General features: G+C 39.0%; 1 protein-coding gene across 1 annotated transcript in view; it reads right to left on the bottom strand.

Annotated features, from left to right (window-relative positions):
* Nucleotides 1-9,243: 9,243 nt before the first annotated feature.
* LOC137291402 (QRFP-like peptide receptor) overlaps nt 9,244-22,787 on the bottom strand; it is a 37,549-nt gene continuing 24,005 nt past the window's right edge. Inside the window, exons 3-6 of the mRNA XM_067822737.1 lie at nt 21,506-21,629; nt 17,065-17,267; nt 13,249-13,378; nt 9,244-10,496 (exon numbers count right to left, since the gene is read on the bottom strand). Of these exons, the coding sequence (XP_067678838.1) occupies nt 10,107-10,496; nt 13,249-13,378; nt 17,065-17,267; nt 21,506-21,629 (847 nt within the window). The 3' untranslated portion in view covers nt 9,244-10,106. The remainder of the gene's footprint in view (nt 10,497-13,248; nt 13,379-17,064; nt 17,268-21,505; nt 21,630-22,787) is intronic.

Below are 22,787 nucleotides of genomic sequence, written 5' to 3'. Positions count from 1 at the left end.
CGACGCTATACTCCAGCCTCTGATGTGTTTCTGATTGCGTTGATGGTGTCTGGGGTATTGAGCAGTCAATGGCGTCCTTTTGCATGTTTTTGTTTGATGTAAATGTTCAATGGAACCTAGGTTTGAAATCGGAGATGAACTGATCCAGGTGTAATATTACATCTATGTAATTGTTAGCATTCTGAAACGCAGTACGAGAACATTCAACAGATTCGTTGTGAAATCAGCGATCAAAGGAAGAGCCTTTAACACGCTGATTGATTTATCACTATCCCACACAGCGCTCTTGACAAAAGTAAGTGTTTACATGTGCAGCTTTTGTACAACAGAGTTCCATTTCAGGTACATTGTATACTGGTAAATCGCTGTGATGAAAGAACTGAACGATTATATATGATCCTTGCCCAGAATCAGTAAACGAGTTCATAATCTTAAACAGCGTCACTTAGAATACCGAGGAAATGAAGATGAGAAGCCTAAAGCTGATAAACATGATGGAATTTTATCGTTTTACAATAAAATTCATACTGGCTCATTCTCCCATCACATATTTTATTCAAGCAATGTCGAAGTTATTTCATTCGAAGATCCCATGCCCCCAAATGAACGGTTTCCGAACGTTGCTGACGACTGCGGCAGAGAAATACACCAATGGACATGGCTACGCCAAGAGTATGCTCAAGCAACATATGTCATATTTGGGATTTCACTTTCTTAGTAAAGTACAAATTCTAGTACATTACTAAGAAAGTGAAAACCCAAATATGGCATGTGTTGCATTTGACCTATTTCTAAAATGGCATCGTGCAAGCATATGCTCAAGCAGTTCCATTCTTCTCATACTGAGATCAGACCATTCAATTTTCGGGTGGTAGGGGCTATGGGAGAGGATTGCTGTCAACAGAAGAGATTTTGGGACGGGTCGACAATTTTTTCGATTAGTATATATATATATATATATTAGTATATATTTACTGTGTGTCAGAATGTCCCACATCAGGTACCAATCGCGACAAAGGTTGTAATTGAGCACCAGTATTCAGGTCTCAATGTGACATCGGAAACAAACAAAATACATTTCCTGTAATTGGTTTTGCTTTTATGGAACAAAACTAATTCAAATCAGACTGGAAACAATGCGTTCATTAACTGTAATGGACTAGTGACGGATTATTTTTCAAAAGATACTTCTGATTTACCAAACATACTACGAATGATGGAGTATGAGGCAAATGGTTGAGACGTGAGTGTAGAAAGTGCACGCTTCTAGAAAGTATTGGAATGCCTTCATTTCTTGGTGTCGATGTAGTGTTCCTTTGTGCAAAATAGAAATCATTGTGAAATAGAAAGTGACAGTCATTTATATCCCGCCATTAAATGCCTCATCGAAAAATCTGAACATGCTTTGTGCGGCGGTCTGCTTTTCAGCGGTGATAATTTTAAAAAGGAAATCTAATTACATTACTGAAATGAAATTTTACACACTCTCACTGGTCATGATCTCACAGGAGTTCTAAAATTGGTCTTGTATATTTTTTTTGCTTTTGGAGTAACGGCCCTTGATCCATGTGAATTTACTTGGTGCATTGAGTCACGAGTGCACGAGTTTTCTCAGCACCCAATTCAAACTCACCCATATGTTTACGTAACGTCATGGCGCCAGTCACGTTACAAGCAGTCATTCATGATTTTGACACTTTCAAGGAAGTTCGATTTATCTCTGTGGGCATTTATTCCTGTAAATTTTATTGTTTTTCAAATCATACATTTGCGATTTACCTGATTTTGTTCTATTGTTTCATATGACGTAGTGATTTGGCATTAGCAACGCGCAGAACGGTTACAAGAACAACAGCATGCATCCGTGCATGTTCTTGACTATGCTTCTAGTGAATCTCTGTCAGTAACAAGCAGACTGTGGAATATGGTTCAAATATGTCGATACTCGAACCCTTCAGGGCATCCAAGATCAACATGAGGAAGATCGATGTATCCTAAACAAGGCTTTTCAAAGTCGAGTTCTAACGGGGAATACATTGCTGGACATTTCGTCATGCTACAATACTTCAGACGATTAGAAATCGTCAACATGGAGCTCCAAGCTGTGTGTTGTGTCATGCTTTACAAATTATTGTGTTGACATCAGACATCAATGGTGTAGGTCAGTATGCTGACACCTAGGCCTGTAGGTCGACTTCTTGTCTGGCAGAGGTTTCCTGCTTACGATACTCTGTGAACTATCTGTGCACTCCTCATTGGCAGCAATGAGCCTTGACCTGTTCCTCATGCAATACGTCTGGGACATGATGTGTAACGCCATTTACTTCAACGTCATAGGCAATTTAAATGACATACCTCTATTTCTGTCTGTTTTAGTGAGTGAGTGAATTTAGTTTTACGTCACACTCAGCAGTATTCCAGCTATATGGCGAAGGTCTGTAAATAATTATCTCTGGTCCAGGCAATCCAGTGATCAACAGCATGAGCACTGACCTGCTCATTTGGGAACCGATGACATGAGTCAACCAAGTCAGCGATAACACCCGATTCTGTTAGTCGCCTCTTACAAGCACATTCGTCTTCAATGGCAAGCATGGGTTGCTAAAAGCCTATTCTACCCTGGACCTTCATGGGTGTATATCTGTTTTATATTGTGGATATTAGTAACAGGAATAATCTATCAAAGCCGACACATTTAAAAGACTGTTGTGTGAATGGAGTTACATGGCATGTGTACGGAAGAAAATTCATCTACGCAGCGTTTCTATTGGAAACAATCACACCATATACGATAACAGATATGAAGTTAGGATATTAGCCTCTTAAGACCTTGCAAAATAACCCTAGCTAAGTACTGTGTCACACACCTACGACTTATACCATCATTAAATTCATGTAAAACATGCTTAAGTTTTAATATTTTACTGTTAGCTGCAGATATATTTTGGAGTCTGCCCTAAGTTGTTACAAGTGTAATTTATTTAACAATTAATGAATTAATGAAAGAGAAGAAACAAGAATGACAACATCAAAGGAAATAAGTACCCTCGCCGTTGCGACAAGATTCAGGACCCAATAATCTGAAGGTACTCGAGTGTTCTTTCGATGGCCTGCTTCATCCAAGAACTGATCCTTTGATGTTATGTTTGTGTTTTGTATCATACCAAACTATTTGAACAACAACGTCAAGTAGTTAATATCGACAACATTCTGTAAATAAATTTTCGATCATAAAATCCAGTGATTGACATGATGAGCATAGATCTGGGCAATCGAATTACAATAGTATGTTTTAACATATCTGTGAGACCATCCGTTCCACTCAATCACTATTTATAAGACGTTGTAGAAAGTCCTTTCATGATATCATCATGATCATTATGATATCATGCTGCTAGAATATTACGACGTTTTCAAGTCTTAAATCCCAAATGGTTGAAATAATGCGTGTAAATGTGTGGTAAGAGAAATACGAAATATACAGTCAGGTTTACCCCAGCTTACTCCCATTTGTTTGATTTTCGTGTTCATAGTTGGGTTGTGCCAGGTCTATCAGCAGTGTTCGATACTACTGTCAAATCCTTACCGCTGTGGACATCTCTGGATCAGTATTAAAATAGGTTTACTCTTGTGTCACAATCCGGGCTCAGAAGCACTTGGAGAGGCAACATCAGACAAGGTCTATCTTACCGTCGGCGTCCCTCAAGGATCTGTACTTGGTCCCCTCCTGTTCATCGTCTATATGCTACACTCCGTGACATTTTCAGAAGACACAAATTAGATTTTCAGAGCTACACCGATGATACTCGAAGCTGTATTGCGTCTAGACTTGAATCTATTCAAAATCAGATAACGAGATTAGAAAACTGTGATATCCGGAAATGGATGAAAAGAAACTTTCTCAAGCAGAGCAAGGCGGAAGCGATCACTGTTGGTCCGAAACATCTCCGCCAGAACTGATGAGTTTTTTTATTTTTTATGCCACCATCGGGCCCCGCAGCAGTGGCTCTCTGTGGAAATGTTAAAAAAAAACAAAGACTGTATTTTGATTCAAGGGTGAACATGAACGAGCCGATGGCCATGTAAGCCAGTATCGCTATCTCGATCTTCGATGGATGGACAATGTAGTTACAAGGTCGTGTCACATCCCTTCTTGGTGGATATTTCCTTGAAGTAACCCATGAGGGTCCGGAGTAGAACAGGCCTTCAGCAACCCATAACCCATACTTGCCATAAAAAAGGCGACTATGCTTGTCGTAAGAGGTGACTAACGGGATCGGGTGGGCAGGCTCGTTGACTTGGTTGACACATGTCATCGGTTCCCAATTACGCAGATCGATGCTCATGTTGTTGATCACGGGATTGTCTGGTCCAGATTCGATTATTTACAGACCGCGGCCATACAGCTATAACATTGCTGAACGCAAAACCCAACTCACTCCTTGCCATAAGGCATTAGTATCACTAATCTTCATGTACGCAATTGGGGTACGATGACATATGTCAACCAAGTCAGCGTTCCTGCCCCTCGATCCCGTTAGTCGCCTCCCCTAAGCAACTAGAAACTAGGCACATATTAACAGTTAAGCTGCTAATATGTTGGGTATTTTTATCAGGTTAAAATCCTGCAAGATTTATATGAGTACTATAACTTAACAAGTCCGAGAGAGTGGTACATATGCAAACTGTCGCCATGAAAATTCACTAGCCATTCGGGTCAGTACCTGTAGATTTTCTGGTCCGACTGGATTTTTGGTGTTCACGAGCTACCGGACCAACGTCTATTTCGAACACTGCTCCTGCATGTATTTGGATATTGATTTCGACACTAATTTATGTTACATGATTGTCTTTGAAGGATAAGATATTGACTAAATACCCAATCGCACCCCTTCAAAGGGATTGTTCCAATATATATTATCATATTAAGGATGATTATGCTCTTAGGGATTTTGCATTCCAAATCCTTACATTTTTTATCTTGAAAATGGCGTTAGTTGGGAGGATGTGAAGAACCATAAATACAAGCTTTTGGTGTATTAAACGCATAATTTGGTTTCCTTTAAAAGGAGATGATTTCATACTGAAGGATCCTGTGAGGCAGGTGAATCGTTACGAGATTTTGATAAAACAGCCCTTTAAAAGAAATATCTTCTGTTACTTGTACCTAGCGAACTCAGAAATTATTTTTCAAAGGGAATTTGAGTTATGAGGAAAGATCATGTGTGATCTGCGTATCGTGTGGAGATTATGAAGAAAAGAGTTACAACGTCAACATATAACAGTTTACTTTTGCCCAGCGAATTCAGGAAGTTTTTAACTTTTTAATAAAACTGTTTTATCTCGAACTAGTTTGCCTGTGGACTTTGATAATGGTGTTCCGGAGTGACGACACCTTTGGGACATCAGCCAATTATCCCAGGCATGTGTTTTTAGAGAAACTGCTCAAACTTCTGATGGACGAATGCAAAGTTTGACCACGTTGATTGTTTTTAAAGACACAATGTCACATATTTTTTACGATAGTTTGTTCTACATTATATATGTTGGGACATATGAACTCGCTTTAGCTTTCAGTTGATACAATAAAAGACGTATTATCCATTAAGACTTGCCTGAAATCGATAAGTGAATCTTCGAGGTAAACAGCTTCCATAGAGAGAACACTCACCATATGTGGAATTTAAACAATTGCTCCGTGCATCGAAAACTGTCGCACGCGGTGTTATCGGTATTTGCCGAACTGGTTTCAAGCAGAAGTTGTGCGCAGGATATTCGTAAAAAGCTCTCTAAGGGAAGTAACTCTGTGGAACTGGCTTGAAATGATTTTCGGACGGTAAAAGGCACGAGAGTCGACTTAATACAACATGCATTAATTCATTCGAACTTCTTAAGCTAATGTTGTAACCTAGATACGAAAATTTTAATAGATTATATTGTAGCTTCCGGTAGGGCTCATTGTATTAATGACAGAAATGCATTGTTCATTTTTGAGAAATGTAATATAGCGCTTTGAAGGGTTGCCGTGCTCTCAACCACTGGTTTCACTGTCCCAGAATGGCCATTTGTGTAATGTCTGCGTGGGTGGGTTTACTTTTTAAATACCTTTAGTTTCCATCCAGTTTGCATTTGACTATTGTTGGCAACGTAAAACAACATTCACATGCAAACGGTATCAACATTGATCTTGAGTGTATTAAGGATTATGTGTTTAACACACTTTTAAAGCATTTCAGCTACATGGTTGTGCGTAATCAAGTTTGTGACCTTTTACAGTTTTCATGGCTGTAAGGTTCCGTTAGACTTGAGCATAAACTAATAACTGACAATGGCATTAAAACAGCTGAAGTCAGGCAACAGACCCCACGCCCTTAGAGGCCGAGCTGCCAACTTTAAAAAATTCCGTGGAATTCCAATTAATTTCTCATTGGCTACTCAGGGACGTAGTTAAACTTTCGTAACTGGGACAGGGAGGGACGCTACCAGCCTCCTGGGGTCCGGGGCATGCTCCCCGTGATTTTTGTTTTTTATTTAGATGCTGTCAGACGCAATTTCCTGGCAACATTTTTTCACGTTTTCTTTTAGAAAAGTTTCTTTCTTCAAAATTGTAGCATCTCCGTATAATGTTTTGAACTATACTTTATAGATATGTTTAGACATACCTGTGCGTATGCTCTACTATTCAGTTTAGGTATGAATGTACAATAGTTATATCAATGAATTAAGTTCACTATCCAGAAATTGGAATTTACATAACGTGGAATTTACATAATCTACTCTAAACACCAAAAACTTACTACTTACGTACTCCCATTCCTTAGCTGCTGTTGTAAAGCGTCGAAATCCACGTCCTGGTCTGTCTACGGTGACCCCAGTCTCTGAGACGCTGATAACTGTGATATGGTGGCATCAGAGGGCGTTGGCAGCAGCATTCTGGCTAGACCTCAAGTACTGAATTAGTCTTATAACTGTGATATGGTGGCATCAGAGGGCGTTGGCAGCAGCATTGTGGCTGGAACTCAAGTGCTGAATTAGTCTTATAACTGTAATATGGTGGCATCCGAAGGCGTTGGCAGCAGCAGCATTGTGGCTGGAACTCAAGTGCTGAATTAGTCTTATAACTGTAATATGGTGGCATCCGAAGGCGTTGGCAGCAGCAGCATTGTGGCTGGAACTCAAGTGCTGAATTAGTCTTATAACTGTGATATGGTGGCATCCGAGGAAGTTGGCAGCATCATTGTGGGTAGACCCCAAGTGCACCATCCCAAGGGCTCTTTCTCAGCTGTTCATCGTGGTATATTTATTTCGTACTTGTGTATTAAAGCATACATTCTAGTCTCTCTTTATACCCTATAGAATAATTCTACGTGAAAGGGATACAAATAATGTTTGAATATCGCTACTTTTTGGCCATTGACAAGGTCTAAACTGGAATGGAAATATGTTACTTTGCAAGCAAACATGTTTACAATACAATTTCGGATGTTCCTAAACACTTTTTGTACAATATCAAGGTCATATTGTACTTCTTATCAGGCATGCAAATCAGCAGATGATGTTTTAAAAGATTTAAATCTAATGTTTGAATATGGTGACATTAAATGATTTATCTTTGTCTCAAAGCAGAATTTTATTACAACCTTTCTTTTGCACATCTACATCACGGTTATTGATTTATTTCGGCATGATCGAAAATGGGACAATATAATTCTTCTGAAAAAGATGCATTTCACCTACTTACGAATGCATGTGGGGATAATTCACTTAAAGCTGTGTCGTTCGGCTTTCTTGTACACTATTGCCTTCTGTTTTAGTAATTCATAAGGGTAGGAGGGTTACACTGGCGTTTATTGTAAAAGATATCTTCAGATTTGTTCAATATTTTGGAGACATGTGGATTAAATGCAATCCTTTTTCTAATACGTCTTTTCTTAATTATTAGGTAGTCTATGTCATTGCCCCTGATTCTATATTTTATTTAGTAATGGTAATCATATATATAATTCAGATACTGATCATCTGTCAGATGGGTTGCCGACAATACTTGCGTCATTAATTGAGATGCCAGTGCTGCGATGAGGGATATGACACTCAAAAGAGTGTTACGTCAAACCTTTGATGCGCAAAACCTAATTTATAAAAAGATTTCTAGGGAGCGCAGCTGCCTTGCCCAGTAACCCTGTCACAACACAGTTTGATGACTAAAGACACATTCGTTTGATTAGCACCACGGTCGGATACAGCCTTTTCAGAAGGCTGTGGCACACTTCTGAGAAAAGGGGAAGGGGTGCACAGTTCAGTTTCATCCAACCTTCAATGGTCATTTAACAAAAGTTCAGGACAAAAGGGGCGTGTGCACCCTCGCCCCACGTGTCTGGATCCGCCTATGTAGCATACATGACTTTTCAAATTTACATTTTCTGAAAAACACACTTCAGCATGTCGCTGTCAGCATCAAGTAAGCGTCCAACTTAGACCCTGCAGAGCAATCTGGGGGTGGGGACGGGGTCATTGCCGGCAGAGTCCTCGAGAAAACTGTTAGGCTTTGTTAAAATTCTTTGAATGACAGTGCTACCGATTTAGCAGAACATAAAAGACAACATACACGAAACAAATGCTATCAACTGGGTGATTGTCGAAATTAATGGTGTATACTGATTTATCCACCGTATTGAAAACCGTCAAAATCTAGAAAGACCATTGACCATGGACGTGTATGGAACTACTGAGTTGTGCACGTTTAGACCATGCGTTGTGTTTAGGGGTAGATAAACAGAAACGGTGGTGCGTTCATAAGATGTCTGTCTGTTAAAACGTGTGATGCAGTGAGGTGCAGGTATGTTTACGCAGAAATACTGTGTACCTATATCATCGAGTCTGGATCTGACCAACTGGTGGTTGATATTGTGAGTAGCGTTCCACGCACTTAGGCTTTGGCATTGTATCAACGTCATCAAGAACGATCACTCTTAACGTCAATCTCTAAGTCGTTGGGGATATCCCATATCGCAGGTCCGAATCCATTGCCATTACGGACGGGACTGGGTGACGCATGTAGGCAGCCTGACCCGAAACAGGCAGAGAAACAAGCCAGTGCCCATAACACCTTGCCACTCCACCGTCCACATTCCCCTGACGATATGATCGTTCAAAGAAAACGTCACATCTCCATGTTATATCAATTTGGATCAAATTGAAATGTGTTTGTCAACTACTCTTCACAATGAAACTATAAACACAGAGTGCATGTAGATGGAACTTTATAATGCTGAATTAGTAACATTTTTCTCAGTCGTCATGCTTATCACATCCTGTTACCGCCAAGCTGAACTCTATACTAACAAGTATGGACATATATCGTGAGTTTCTATGGTATATTGAGCAAGACATGTATTAACAAAGTGACACATTACAACATCTGAAACTGCATCAAAAGGTATTAACGCATCGTATATTCCACCTTTTGTACACTGAGACCACAGCTGTTTGGTCATGTATCCTGTAAACTGTTCAGGAAACAAGTTTCTAAACTGTTCAGAGAACCCGTCTGTAAACTGTTCTTTAAACACATTTGCAAATTGTTCTGTTAAACATTCTGTAAACCGTCCGCTAAACCTCTCAGTACACAGTTCCGTGAACTGTTCGGTAAAGCCTTCTGGGAACTGCTCCTGTTCAGCGGTACGTTCTGTAAATTGTTCTTTGAACTGTTTATAAACTGTTCAGTAAGACCTACTACAAACTGTTCAGTAAACCGTTTGGCGAACTCTTCTTTGGGTTGTCCATGCTGCATTGTTCATACATTGGGACCGGTTTCCTGCCATCCACATGCAATGTCATTTGGCAAAACAGCTGTTTCACGAGACATAGTTCCTTGGACCATAACACTTTCCCGGTTCGTAGTCTCTTTGGGAATATTGAAGTCTGTATTGATGCAATAAGTCAAGTGCCTATCTGATCAAGCAGGCTTGTCGTGTGCTTCAAGAACAAAGTCTCGTCCACCTATCAACCATACTAGAAATGATGCCCAACGATCAAAGCGTTGTCCACTGTTATCTATGTCCAGTTTATGACCACATCACATGCCTGAAGCAATTCGTAGACAACGCTCATACAAATTCCGGTCTACAGGCACCGTAAGGTGACTCCAGTGAAGACATCTGGACACTGTCTTGAGCACAATAAGCTGCGTGAGACGATCGTGTCATCTGGGAATTCTGTCGTAGAAAACGGCTCCTCCTTTGAAACTCCCTCCCTTTGACGCACATACACAAAGATTGGTAGAACGTTTCTCTGAAGTGCTTCGACATGAAGCCGTAGATAAAGGGATTCATAACACTGTTGGCGTAAGCAAGAAGGTAGAAAGTCTGCCTCATCGGCTTCAGGTAGCCGTAGTTGAGATGGTGTATGACCCGGAACGCTGTCAAGACGTTGCTGATAAGAATAGGGGCCCAGCAGATCACGAAGATGAGGATGACTGCTACCAACATCTTGATGACCTGAAATTGGAATTAACATTAATATATACCATTGATTATTTCCATTAATTAAAGAGAAATGTACATACTCACTTGTATGGCAGAGAAAGATCTTCCCAGACGATGCTCTTGTTCAAATCATTGAAAGGCATTTAGAAGTGGAATACATAAGAAAGCAAGAAAGCAAGATTTATGGATGTCAGCCTCAATGATTGTGAATAACACGACGTCTCGGAGCGTATGCTACTTTAAGGAATTGCACTTCCATTAAATTCCATTCTATTGTTAAATACTAGCATTTATATGGTATTTGTTGATTTCGAAGTGAATATTTTTGGCGTATAGGTTTTTAGCGGAAGGTGAGTGAGTTTAATTTTACACCGCTCTTAGACATCAGATATGGGATTCACACAATGTAACTATTGTCCCTGTCACGACGAACGATAGCATTAACCACTATGCTACCCCACGGCCATATTGTCACCCTTAGGATACCCGTGAAGGTCCCGGGGTAGAATAGGCCTTCAGCAACCAATGGTTGCCATAAATACCATTACGACATGTTTGTCGTAAGAGGTGACTAACGGGAGCGGGTGGTCAGGCTTGCTGACTTGGTTGGCATGTGGCATCGGTTCCCAGTTGCCCAGATCGATGCTCATGTTGTTGATCACTGGATTGTCTGGTCCAGACTAGATTATCTACAGATCGCCGCTGTATAGCTGTAATATTGCTGAGTGCAACGTAAAGCTAAACTCACTCACTCCTGTCACCCTTAGGCTTGATTCTCCGCACGGAAACGATTACATGTTAACATGCCGCGTTCACCAATACTAACTCACTCACTCATAATGCTGGAATACTGCTTAAAACTACACTAGTTCACCAGTATACCTGTCCGATAATCTGTGTAATATTAGGCTTAGCACATGTACGTTTCCATATGCCGGATTCGGGGAAGGATTCAGGGATTCAAGAACGGTCACAATTATAATTTCAAAGAATTCGTATACAAACACTTTCTTCTGTGGTCTGATAAATCCAGTGAAAAATATTTCAAATTAAGGGAATATAATCTGAGATATACAATTTACAATAGATGGCAGTCAGTTCTTGATTTGGAGCGAAAATTATTTTAAAAATCTACTGCAATAAGAAATACGGCTTGAATGAACTTTTTTACTCTACGGCTTATTATTACTCTGCGGCTCTAGGAATAATGAAAAGTTAAATTGAAAATTTAAATTAAGTAAAGTAGAAAGTTTGGCGAAGACTGATGAGAGATTATTGACAATGCCAGAAGACTGATGTCCATCGGATTTTAGAAAAAATGACTTTACACAAATTCTAAAATTTTGAAAACGGTTTGGCCAGTTATAAAACTGGTCAAAACAGCTTAAGAATCAAGTAGCCATATTAATATTGATCGACGACGAATAATACCAAGTTGTTCCGACATTATGACTAATTTGGACATGAATCCGTACCTGATTGGAGAGTGCTCAAAGATGATACATTTTGACCAGGTTTGAGGTTGCCGGAACTGGACTAATCACCGGTCATTCAGCCTGACCAGACTGACTGATTACAGGTTAGCACAAAATGGAACACCCGGTGTCATTACTGATTTCCAGTGATCCGAACACATGATATTCACCCATGTTGGCCCTCAACGTTTCGTGAAAATTTTAAAGATAATAAAAAGAGGATATTTTCCTAAACTATCGTCAAATATTCAATTCATTCAAGAACCGGCATTTGACTGGGAGGTCGACGCTGGGAATGCAATGGAAGAGGTTACCAAATCATAATGATTTGGCCCACAGTTTTGAATAAGCGAGAGAGTTTAGGATTTCCCCACACTCATCAATATTCCAGCTATATGGCAGATAGTTTTGAAGATAAACGAAACCTTGTTTGGACCTGTACCTTTAAATAGACATTATGATGTTAGGCTTAATCCCAGACCTGTTCCTAAACTCACGCATGCTTTTACACATTTCAAAATGTCTTGGGCAAGTTAGGTGTACTTGTGTTTTTGGAGTACCACATTGATCAAGGTTCCACACTGATCAAGGCGCTCACTGGTTAACTTGTTATTCCGAGGAGCAGGTTCCAGCCCCAGCATGGGTAAAATATCCCCAGCAATGATGCAACTGAATATTACCATCACGCCATATGGTTTTCGGTGGTGTGATTTGACATGATATATTCTCTTCTAAATCAGTAATATTAAAATCTAAATGAATCTAATTAAATCTGTTTAGAATCAAAATCTACCTGTTTTCTCGTTGCATCATCATCAGTAGAGAACTTGTGTTTGTGACATGATATATTCTCTTCTAAATCAGTAATATTAGAATCTAAATGAATCTAATTAAATCTGTTTAGAATCAAAATCTACCTGTTTTCTCGTTGCATCATCATCAGTAGAGAACTTGTGCTTGTGACATGATATATTCTCTTCTAAATCAGTAATATTAGAATCTAAATGAATCTAATTAAATCTGTTTAGAATCAAAATCTACCTGTTTTCTCGTTGCATCATCATCAGTAGAGAACTTGTGTTTGTGACATGATATATTCTCTTCTAAATCAGTAATATTAGAATCTAAATGAATCTAATTAAATCTGTTTAGAATCAAAATCTACCTGTTTTCTCGTTGCATCATCATCAGTAGAGAACTTGTGCTTGTGACATGATATATTCTCTTCTAAATCAGTAATATTAGAATCTAAATGAATCTAATTAAATCTGTTTAGAATCAAAATCTACCTGTTTTCTCGTTGCATCATCATCAGTAGAGAACTTGTGCTTCTTCATCACCGGCATCCTCTCTGACGTCACGTGGTATGGACTGCTTTCAGTTGACGGCGGAGACCGGAACGTTCCTGTAGCCAGCACTCTGTCAAATAGATAGTCAGTCGTTAACAACTGTGTAGTCCTTGACATGACCAATGAACCAATGACTGCTGAAGCTTGCAAATGCAAGACAGCCCAACATCGATGGATACGTTACGGTGGCTATTGTAGAAGTACCTGGAATTAAAGTATTCAAGATCCTGCTAGTGGGACCCTTCACTGTAACCGTGATTGTATATTGTAAAGTGTCCTCCAATATGTAATAGCTATCAATCAATAACAACTTCTTTTATTCGTTTCGATACAGATTCTTGTACCGTTGTGAAGCATAACTGGAGCATGAACATGGCATCTGACCAGGAGAATGCATTGCAAGAAGTTATCAAATCTTAATGATTTGGCTCATGGTTTTGAAGATAAATAGCAACTTCTTTTATTCGTTTCACTGTTGCCACTTTATTCACTTGTACCGTTGTCAAGCATTAATGGAAAATGAAGAGAGAGAATTTCAAGATCCCTCGACAATAATGTGAACCAATACCGAATAAGCAGATATCAGTCATTTGGCAACTGACGCCTTCTTATCCCTCATACAAATATGTTCATTGTTAACTCATCTTGCAGTTGGTTACTTGGTATCATCTCTATTTCATAATGATTCATTCACGCATGCTTATAATGTTGTCTGAATTGTACGATCAACGTTACTAAAGCAGAGAGGTATTATTTAGATGGAATGGACTTACACGCTTTTATTTGCCCAGACTGCATTAGATGCACTGATTTATTTAATTTGGGCAAGCTACGCAGTTCATCTCACCAGTGAAAGAAAATTACTGTCGCAATATCCTACCTTTCTTGAATACCACAAGTAGTGTACAGGAGTGAGTGTTTTGCGTTTAATGACAATACAGCTTTAGCTGAAAAATGTCTGTCTACCCTAAAACGCATAAACCGTCATCATGAAAATATTAACTGGAAGGAGAATCCGAATCCAGACATAATATTAAAAACCAATAAATCCCTGAGAAAATAAGATACAGATATTTCCCAACCACTTTCAGTCACAAATTATGTTTCAAAACAGACATTAAATCTTCATAAATGGCATACATTAATCACTAGACGTTATGATGTGGAAACCGTGTCGATAGAAAAACACGTTTTCAGACAATTACTTCAGGTAATTTCGAAAACATTGTACTTTTGATTTATGTGTAAAGAATTTATATTTTAAGTTCCTTTCACTATTGTAGTAGGTATACATGCAAGGTTTACCAAGACAGACATTGCAAAGGTAAGCATCAAATATAGTATTTCCAAAGATTAATCAAACGTGTGTTGCTGGTTTGTTTGTTTTCCTTTTTTTTTGTTGTTGTTATTATTATTATTTTGTTTTGTTGGGTTTTTTTATTCGATTTTGACAAACGTGACGTGCCTCGCTCTACATATTGGCGATACAGTGACATGCATCAACAAAGTCAGCAAGCCTGACAAGCCGATCCCTTCAGTCTCCTCTCACATCAAGCATTGGCAGTAATTTCTAGCCCTGTTCATGTATCTGCACAAAGACCTACTTGGAATTTTCATATTGGATATTCCTACTCTTGAATAATTAGTTTATAGGCACATCAAAGCCGTTTTGTGTTGAAATCTCTTTATGGCTACCCAAATTAGCCTTCTAGAACTAACAATATCTCACATAGCAATTGATTTTTGGACAGCTGTTTTACAGGTCTTTTCTCCAAAACTTTGATTGGCACATCAGGTCCTGGCGTCGTGGGAGACTTTAATGCACTATCAGGAAATATGAAGGATTATATTATAGATGAAAGTTCCTGTAATAGGTCCTCATTGGAAGCCATGGCATATCACGCTGATTCGTCTGAAATACCTAGAAATAATGAAGACAGCCTGATCAATGAATGTGGCATGAAGTTTGTGGGACAATGAACGATTCCTGGAGTGTATGTTATGAAGGAGTATCACTGACCGACAAAAGGAATGTCCTTGCTAGTCAAAAGATGAAACAGCCGCACCATCACTACTCGACTGAACTCTTTGTTTAAGAAATAATTGCGAACATCATTACTCACAATGACTCTCATCCGTTACTTACATTTTCAGTATCTAACTAAACGAGAACACATGAAACGGTATATATTCCCTATTCAAGATGATCACAAATACATAGATATAAACAGATACTAAAACCTCATGGAAGAGAAACTCGCTCGACTTAATTCACTGCAGACGTGGATTGTGGCACTATTTCAGTCTATTGTATTTCGTCGTGGCATCTTTAACTGTAGGAGGTGGTATGTAATTATATAATTATGTTTGAACATCTCGGGGTATCGTTTCGAATTTCAAAAGAGTTCTTTTTAATAAACAAGTTCACCCTTTCGAGGACGCTATCAAAGACTTCATAAACATGATTTGTTTACCTATCACAAGGATGTGAAAAGCTGGAAATCAACCACTTTTTACTGACTTTTTTACATTTATTTTCCAAACACAGAATATGTACTTGGCGGATGAAACAGCCAGAGAATCTCATCAATTGCCAATGCCATAAAGAGGTTCCTTCAAGTCGAGTGAAAAGCTTACCACAATTTAAGATTAGAAACCAAATGTTGCAATGTTATCCGAATGAAACTGAACAATTTGCTTCGAACTAAATTTAATAAATGACTAAATTAATTAATTCAGACGTTATTAGTTCAAGTAACTGTTACTTACTTATTAATGTTTCATAATACTCTCGCATCAGTAAATTGAATACTGGAACGTCGTTGCTTCGTAAAAAATATCAAAAGGTGATCAAGTCTATGTACTGACTAGTAAAATGTACAGGCGTGTAAGCACCCTCGAATGACAATCGGGAATTGATTCAAATAATGCGTGAATATGGTTGTAGACCGATTGTAGCAATATTTCGGCAAGATCATGGTGGCGGACACCAAAAATGGGCATAACACATTGTACCCATGTGGGGATTTAAACCCGGATCTTCTGCTTGATGGGCGAATGCTGTAACCACCACTACCCAACTGTCCCTTCAGGAACTGGTCGGTCTTTTGTACATGCTGCCAAGTTATGTTATTGCTTAAACGGACATGTACATCCAACACTTGTTCTACTAGGGATACCGTTACGTCACAGTTCCAATCTAAACCTCCCTACAGGCATGGTCATTTATTTTTCTTAGGGTTGTCGTAAGAGGCAACTGATGGGATCGGGCTGTAGGACTCGTTGACTTGGTTGACACATATCATCGTATCCCATTTGTGTAAGATCGATGCTCATGTTGTTGATCACTTGTCCGGATTCGATATATCTTAAACAACATACAAACGAAACAGCAAATTCTTCAGAGGGACAACCTGTATCTGACTCTCGGTCTAATGGGGATGCTCTTGTCATGTCAAATATAGTCCACGAAACAGTCATTTTTTATCATTTTCATTAAAGAATTAATGAGGATTTGTTCAACAAAAACAGGGGAGTGGTTAAAGAGGTCTCCAGTCACGCCAAAGACTCGGGTTCCATTCCCCGAAAATCGGTACAATGCGTGAAGCATTTATGGTGTTCTGTGATATTGCTGAAATATTGCTAGAAGCGGCATAAAACCATACTCAGTCAATAACTCAACAAAAACATGTACAGCATTGCCATCCATTCCCACGTGTAATTATTTCATGGTTTTTCCCAAGTGACCATACTCACAAGCCGCTCCTCATGGCCGACCTCCTGGTAGTCATTATCCACAACTCAAGACAGATGCTGACATAAGCAAATGTCATGATGGCAACAGGAAACACGAGCATAATGCCCAGCATGAAGAGCTCGTATAGCCTGCTGTAGAGAGTCTGGTCCCAGTCCTTTACGCACCAGTACCCCTTTCTGTACACTCCGACCTCCTTGTGGATCTACAACACAACCACATCTCAACGGCATCTATTGGGCAGAAGACTTAGAGGCACTGTACCATGGTTACTGCCAAAGACTAATTACTGACGACACCATTATCGCGAAGCAAGATTGTTTGTTTTTGTTGCTTAACGCCGCATCCAGCAATATTCCAGCAATATGGCGGAGGTCTGTAAATAATCTGGACCAGACATTCCAGTGATCAACAGCATGGTCATGAACGTAAATGTGGTACGATAACAGGTGTTAACCAAGTCAGTGAGCTTGACCACCCGATCCCGTTAGTCGCCTCTTACGACAAGCATAGTTTCTAAAGACTAATTCCAACTAGTCCACGTGTCACGTGATATACAAGGACACTGTAGAAGATGCTGTTCACTGGAACCAGCAAATGAGATTAGGGAATAATCTTTCTTGACATAGACGGTATTTGCATGTGTTGATAACAGTATATCTACTTTTATCTTACCTCACACATAAATGTCGTTTTCTGAATGGCTAAGCGTTCTTTTATTAGTTTTCTATTATGTATCCCACTGACAAGCGAGGTATATTTCAATGTACCCCGCTGACAATGGCAACTTATTCGGTACTTCGTGGTGGTACTTCTTTATCTTCAATACCATTGAATCACACATGATGCACGGAAATTACCGATGTTTAGCGAATGCAGTTGATAGAAGGGAGATAACTCTAAATCTTTTTCTTGTGTCGTCTTCAAAATCTATCGATAGCTACGAAAAGATTTGCCTCGCATTCCAATAGGTAAATTTTGGCAAACCGTTCAAATACAGTTCCTATGAATATTAAGAAGGGGAACTGCACCACGGCGACTTTACTAAGACGATATCAGCGGAAAACAGCAAGATGTGAAGTGTACGATACCTATGCTTCAAACAGGTCAAGATTAACATTGAAGTGCTCGGTAAGATAACTACGTTGTTCACTGGTCCCTCTGCCAGTGGGTTGATGTACCCTCGATAGTTGTGAAGGTTCATTAACATAAACAAACATCGTGGGTACATCAACCCATGTCCCTTTTGTGACAAGTGAACAGCTGATGATGTATATTCTCTTTAAAGTAGGAGGCCTGTAATTGATACAGTTTTCATGAAACAGTGGTGATCTGCGACAACTTAAACATCAGTGATACAGCTGATAATAGAAATAAACATAAGGAACAAGCAAATGTGTATTGAAGTTGCTTTCTTTTTGGTGTTTTTATTTCTTAAGTTTCCATAATTTATTTCACCTGCAATGAACCATGAAAGTTAAAGGAATGTTTTCAAACCAAGTGACAGTAGTCGGAGGCATACCTGGTGTCTTAATCTGTGTGTGCGCGTGCGCGCATCTGCGTGTGACTAACACTACAATACATTGAGCTCATAGGTTGCCTTACATTAAATAGAAATATAAAGTTTTGAGGATCTGGAATAAACAATGGCAACAAAACAGTTTAAAGTACAAAGGAACTGAAGACTGATTCAGCAACAGGAAACGACCTGTGTTAATTCCAGTCCTCCTAAATCACTAGAAAGCTGTTGCATTAGGACAAACTCCCCTCGACCGAGCAATATCGAACAAAAAATGTCATTAGGATGTTGTATTTTAAGACGTCATACTCCCACATTTCGTCCAGAGGAAATCTCCCAGTACAGGAGAAAAGTCGTTGTTGCGGAAATACACATCACGAATCGGGAACTTGATACTAATTTGCTGTCTTCAATGATTTATTCGAGATGAAGCCATCGAGTTAAGTGTGGTAATTTGTATTATTTTTGGTTCCTAGTTAACACTGAGTGTCATTTGGAGTCTCGTTATCACTGTCGACACCTTGGCAAATTGATTAATTGATTAAAAACATTCGGCATCAGATACCTAACAGCGCTGTTCTCACGAATTATATCTTAATTATAGCTACGTACATTTCTTCACCTTAAGATGTCTTCCTGACTTTACACAGTTTTATAAGATGCAATCATATATCGCGCGCCTTGTACGATTCTTAAATCTTTATCCATAGTGCTGAGGACAGGAATCTTCGCTGACTTCTTGTTGTGTCCGCGGAAAAAAAGACGATTTATCGATCCGAGAAAAATCGTCTTATATTTCGATACTTAATTTACCCTCAAAGGGTTTTTAGTAGTAAATAATCAGTTCAATGTCTCTTCGACTCAGTGTGATCATGGCCCTCGACGTAATTGCTTGCGGTTGTCTCATCGGGATATTGCGTTCCAGAAACTGCTTCGTAATTCGACGAGAGGAAAACGGTTATAAACGGTTTCAATGGTTATAATGGATAATTTCCTTGATATGTATTTTCGGCTGCAGTCTGGATAATCACCTTCTGATTCGACCTTGATGAAGTTACATGCAGAATATCTCATTTCCCGTGAGTGTGAGTGAACGACCGTTAGCCAATCTTCGGTTCCTTTTTGTTTTGATTTTGATTTTGGTTTAAAGCCGCACTCAACATTATTCCAATATGACGGCGATCTGTAAATAGTCGGGCCTAGAGCAGAAAATCGTGTGATCATCAACATGAACATCGATCTAGGGTATTGCCGCACCTTAGGATCAGTGAGTTAGTTTTACGCCGCACTCAGCAATATTCTAGCTATACGGTGGCTGGCTGTAAATAATAAAGTCTGGACCAGACAATCCAGTGATCAACTTGGGATACGATGACCAAAACATCGAGTCTTAACAAACGATCTTGTTGGGCGCCTCTAACGACAAACATGGGTTCCTGAGACTGCTACCTATAACGACCACTGGCTGTGGGGCATGAGAATGCGTTTATCCAGTTAGTCAGGTTCAGTTAGAGTTCAAGATAAAACGGCCATTATCTTTAAAAGTTGATGGTTATAAATTCTGGAAAGTTTCAAATGTAGCAGAATGTCATCATGAATACCAATGGTTTTGACTTTAAGATGAAATTGTTAACAAAAGAGCAGTGCATAACAGACAAAGATAGGGGCATGTTGAGGCTTGTACAGTTAATGTGATATTGTGCAATCTACTTCGAATGCTAAAGGTTAGTTTCTACAGGTTTGAGCTGAACACTGGCCTGTGATCTAAGACAGACAGATACCTAGTGTCGGAACTTTATCATGTTATCTACACACTGTCGCGAGAACAAAGGCCCTGGTCAATGCTCATGCGGCCCTGGTCAAGATCCAACACTGGCGCTCGTCATCAATCACTTCATTTCTACATTTGAACAAGGTTCGTCTCAGTATGTCGCCATTTTGCTACCCATTTGTTAAAAAGGTCTATTCGAGGAACAGGATAAATGCTAGAAAGATATTAAGCCTCACACGTAGACTTGTGCTCCTCCGGACAAAAAAAGTTCTTCTACAAGCTCTCAGACTGAAGGTTTGTTCGTTGATTGCTATGCTAGCAACTTCACCAAGTGTTCCCACAAACGAAGCAGGACATTAATAGTTTATACAGCTCAAAACTAGAACTATGTGAATTGTTCGTAACTACGCCCTCATAAGTTGTATAGAACACATATTTCTAATGTCATTATGTGTATATGTGTTAGGAGATAAGATATGTGTTATGAGAAATTGTTACAATATTAAGCATTTTCTTTTGTACGAGACTGAGATTGGAAATGCTACATAAAATACATTATTTATGCGCTGAGAGAAGCGTACAATACAACATTATATGATCAGAGAACAAAATGCAACATTTATGTTGAGTAACATTAAATACAATATTAATGTGTGACAGAAACATAAAATATGCATGTGGAAGAAACATAAAGTATAGTATTTATATGTGAAAGCAACTTAAAATACAATATTTAGATGTAAAAAAAGACAATAATTATATTTGAGCAAGACAAAAAATATTCATGACAACAAGACATTAAATGCAACATTTATATGTGAAAGAAAAATAAATATATTAATTCTATTTACATGTGAAAGAAACAAAATAAAATAGACCGTTGTGAAAGAAACAACACTATGTATGTAAGCAAGACATAAGATACACTACTTTTATGTGAAAGGAACATGAAACACAATATTTATGCCAATAAAACACAAGCTACAATATTTGAATTTGCAAGACATAAAATACAATGTTAATGTGACAGAAACATAAACTATAATATTTATGCCAGGAAACATTAAGTAAATTTGTGGTTTCTTAATTGATCGTAAGCTAAATCTTGTAGACAACTGATGCCACTGTGTAAGGCATTCTTGTAGTCACTTACTCTTTGGAAAACAATGGGTACTGCAAGGAGCCCAGACAACAACCACAACACCGCTATAACTCGACACGCCTTGCCGACGGTACACGTGTATTTGGCTCTCATGGGGAACATGATGGCGTAGTATCTGCAATGAATAAATGAGTTTAGTCTTACGCTGCACTCAGCGATATACCAGTCAAATAATCGAGTCTAGACCAGTGATCAACAGCATGAGCATCGATCTGCACGAATGGGAACCCATGACACGTGTCAACCAAATCAGCGAGTCTGACCACCCGATACCGCTAGTCGCCTATTGCCACAAGCATGGGTTACTGAAGATCAATTCGTAGTAAACCGTAGTTGGATCGTAGTGCCATGCTACCACAGTGTACTGCTGTCAACACAACATTGCAGTATGGCCAGTTACAGTCTACCACGGAGAACTTGGGTCAAACACGTTCAAACTACGGTAACTATACGGCCTTGACATTCAAGCTAACTGATGCTTAAGTGGAAGACATAAAGTAAGATGTGACAGAGCCTTAAGTGGAAGGCGTAAAGTAAGACGTGACCGATTCTTAAGTGGAAGACAAAAAGTAAGATGTGACCGATGCTTAAGTGGATGACATAAAGTAATATGTGACAGGGCCTTAAGTGGAAGACGTGAAGTAAGATGTGACCGATGTTTAAGTGGAAGACATAAAGTAATATGTAACAGAGCTTTAAGTGGAAGACGTGAAGTAAGATATGACCGATGTGTAAGTGGAAGACATAAAGTAAGATGTGACTGATGCCTTAGTGGGAGACACAAAGTAAGATATGACCGATGCTTAAGAGGAAGATGTTATGTAAGATGTAACCGATGCTTAAGTTGAAGGCATAAAGTAAGATGTGACCAATGGTTAAGAGGAAGACGTAAAGTAAGATGTGACAGATGCTTAAGTGGAAAACGTAAAGTAAGATCCCAATACGTCACAATGGAAATTCCTTTTCTCCACACTAACATTACACCATTTGGATTCAAAATCTGCACCATGTTTGTCAATGTATCCTATACTAAAATCGTATACTGAACAGCATAAGAAACGCAACACTGTTGTTTTGCAGAGTTTTAAAAATGATCGCTTACTTTTATGACATTTCACTTGCATGAACGTTTGCTCTTCAGGATATGTTAAACGGTACTGGATACTATTTAAGGATAGAATCACTGTTTTTCAACTAATGTCTTCATACATGGCTCCATATTTGAGTTACTGGTCTCGATCATATATTTGAGGTTCCCGTCTTGATTATATAT

This window comes from Haliotis asinina, chromosome 7, assembly GCF_037392515.1.
Source record: "Haliotis asinina isolate JCU_RB_2024 chromosome 7, JCU_Hal_asi_v2, whole genome shotgun sequence".
NCBI lineage: Eukaryota > Metazoa > Mollusca > Gastropoda > Lepetellida > Haliotidae > Haliotis > Haliotis asinina.
Note: the sequence above shows the minus strand (reverse complement) of the source record. Positions and strands in the feature narration are given on the sequence as shown.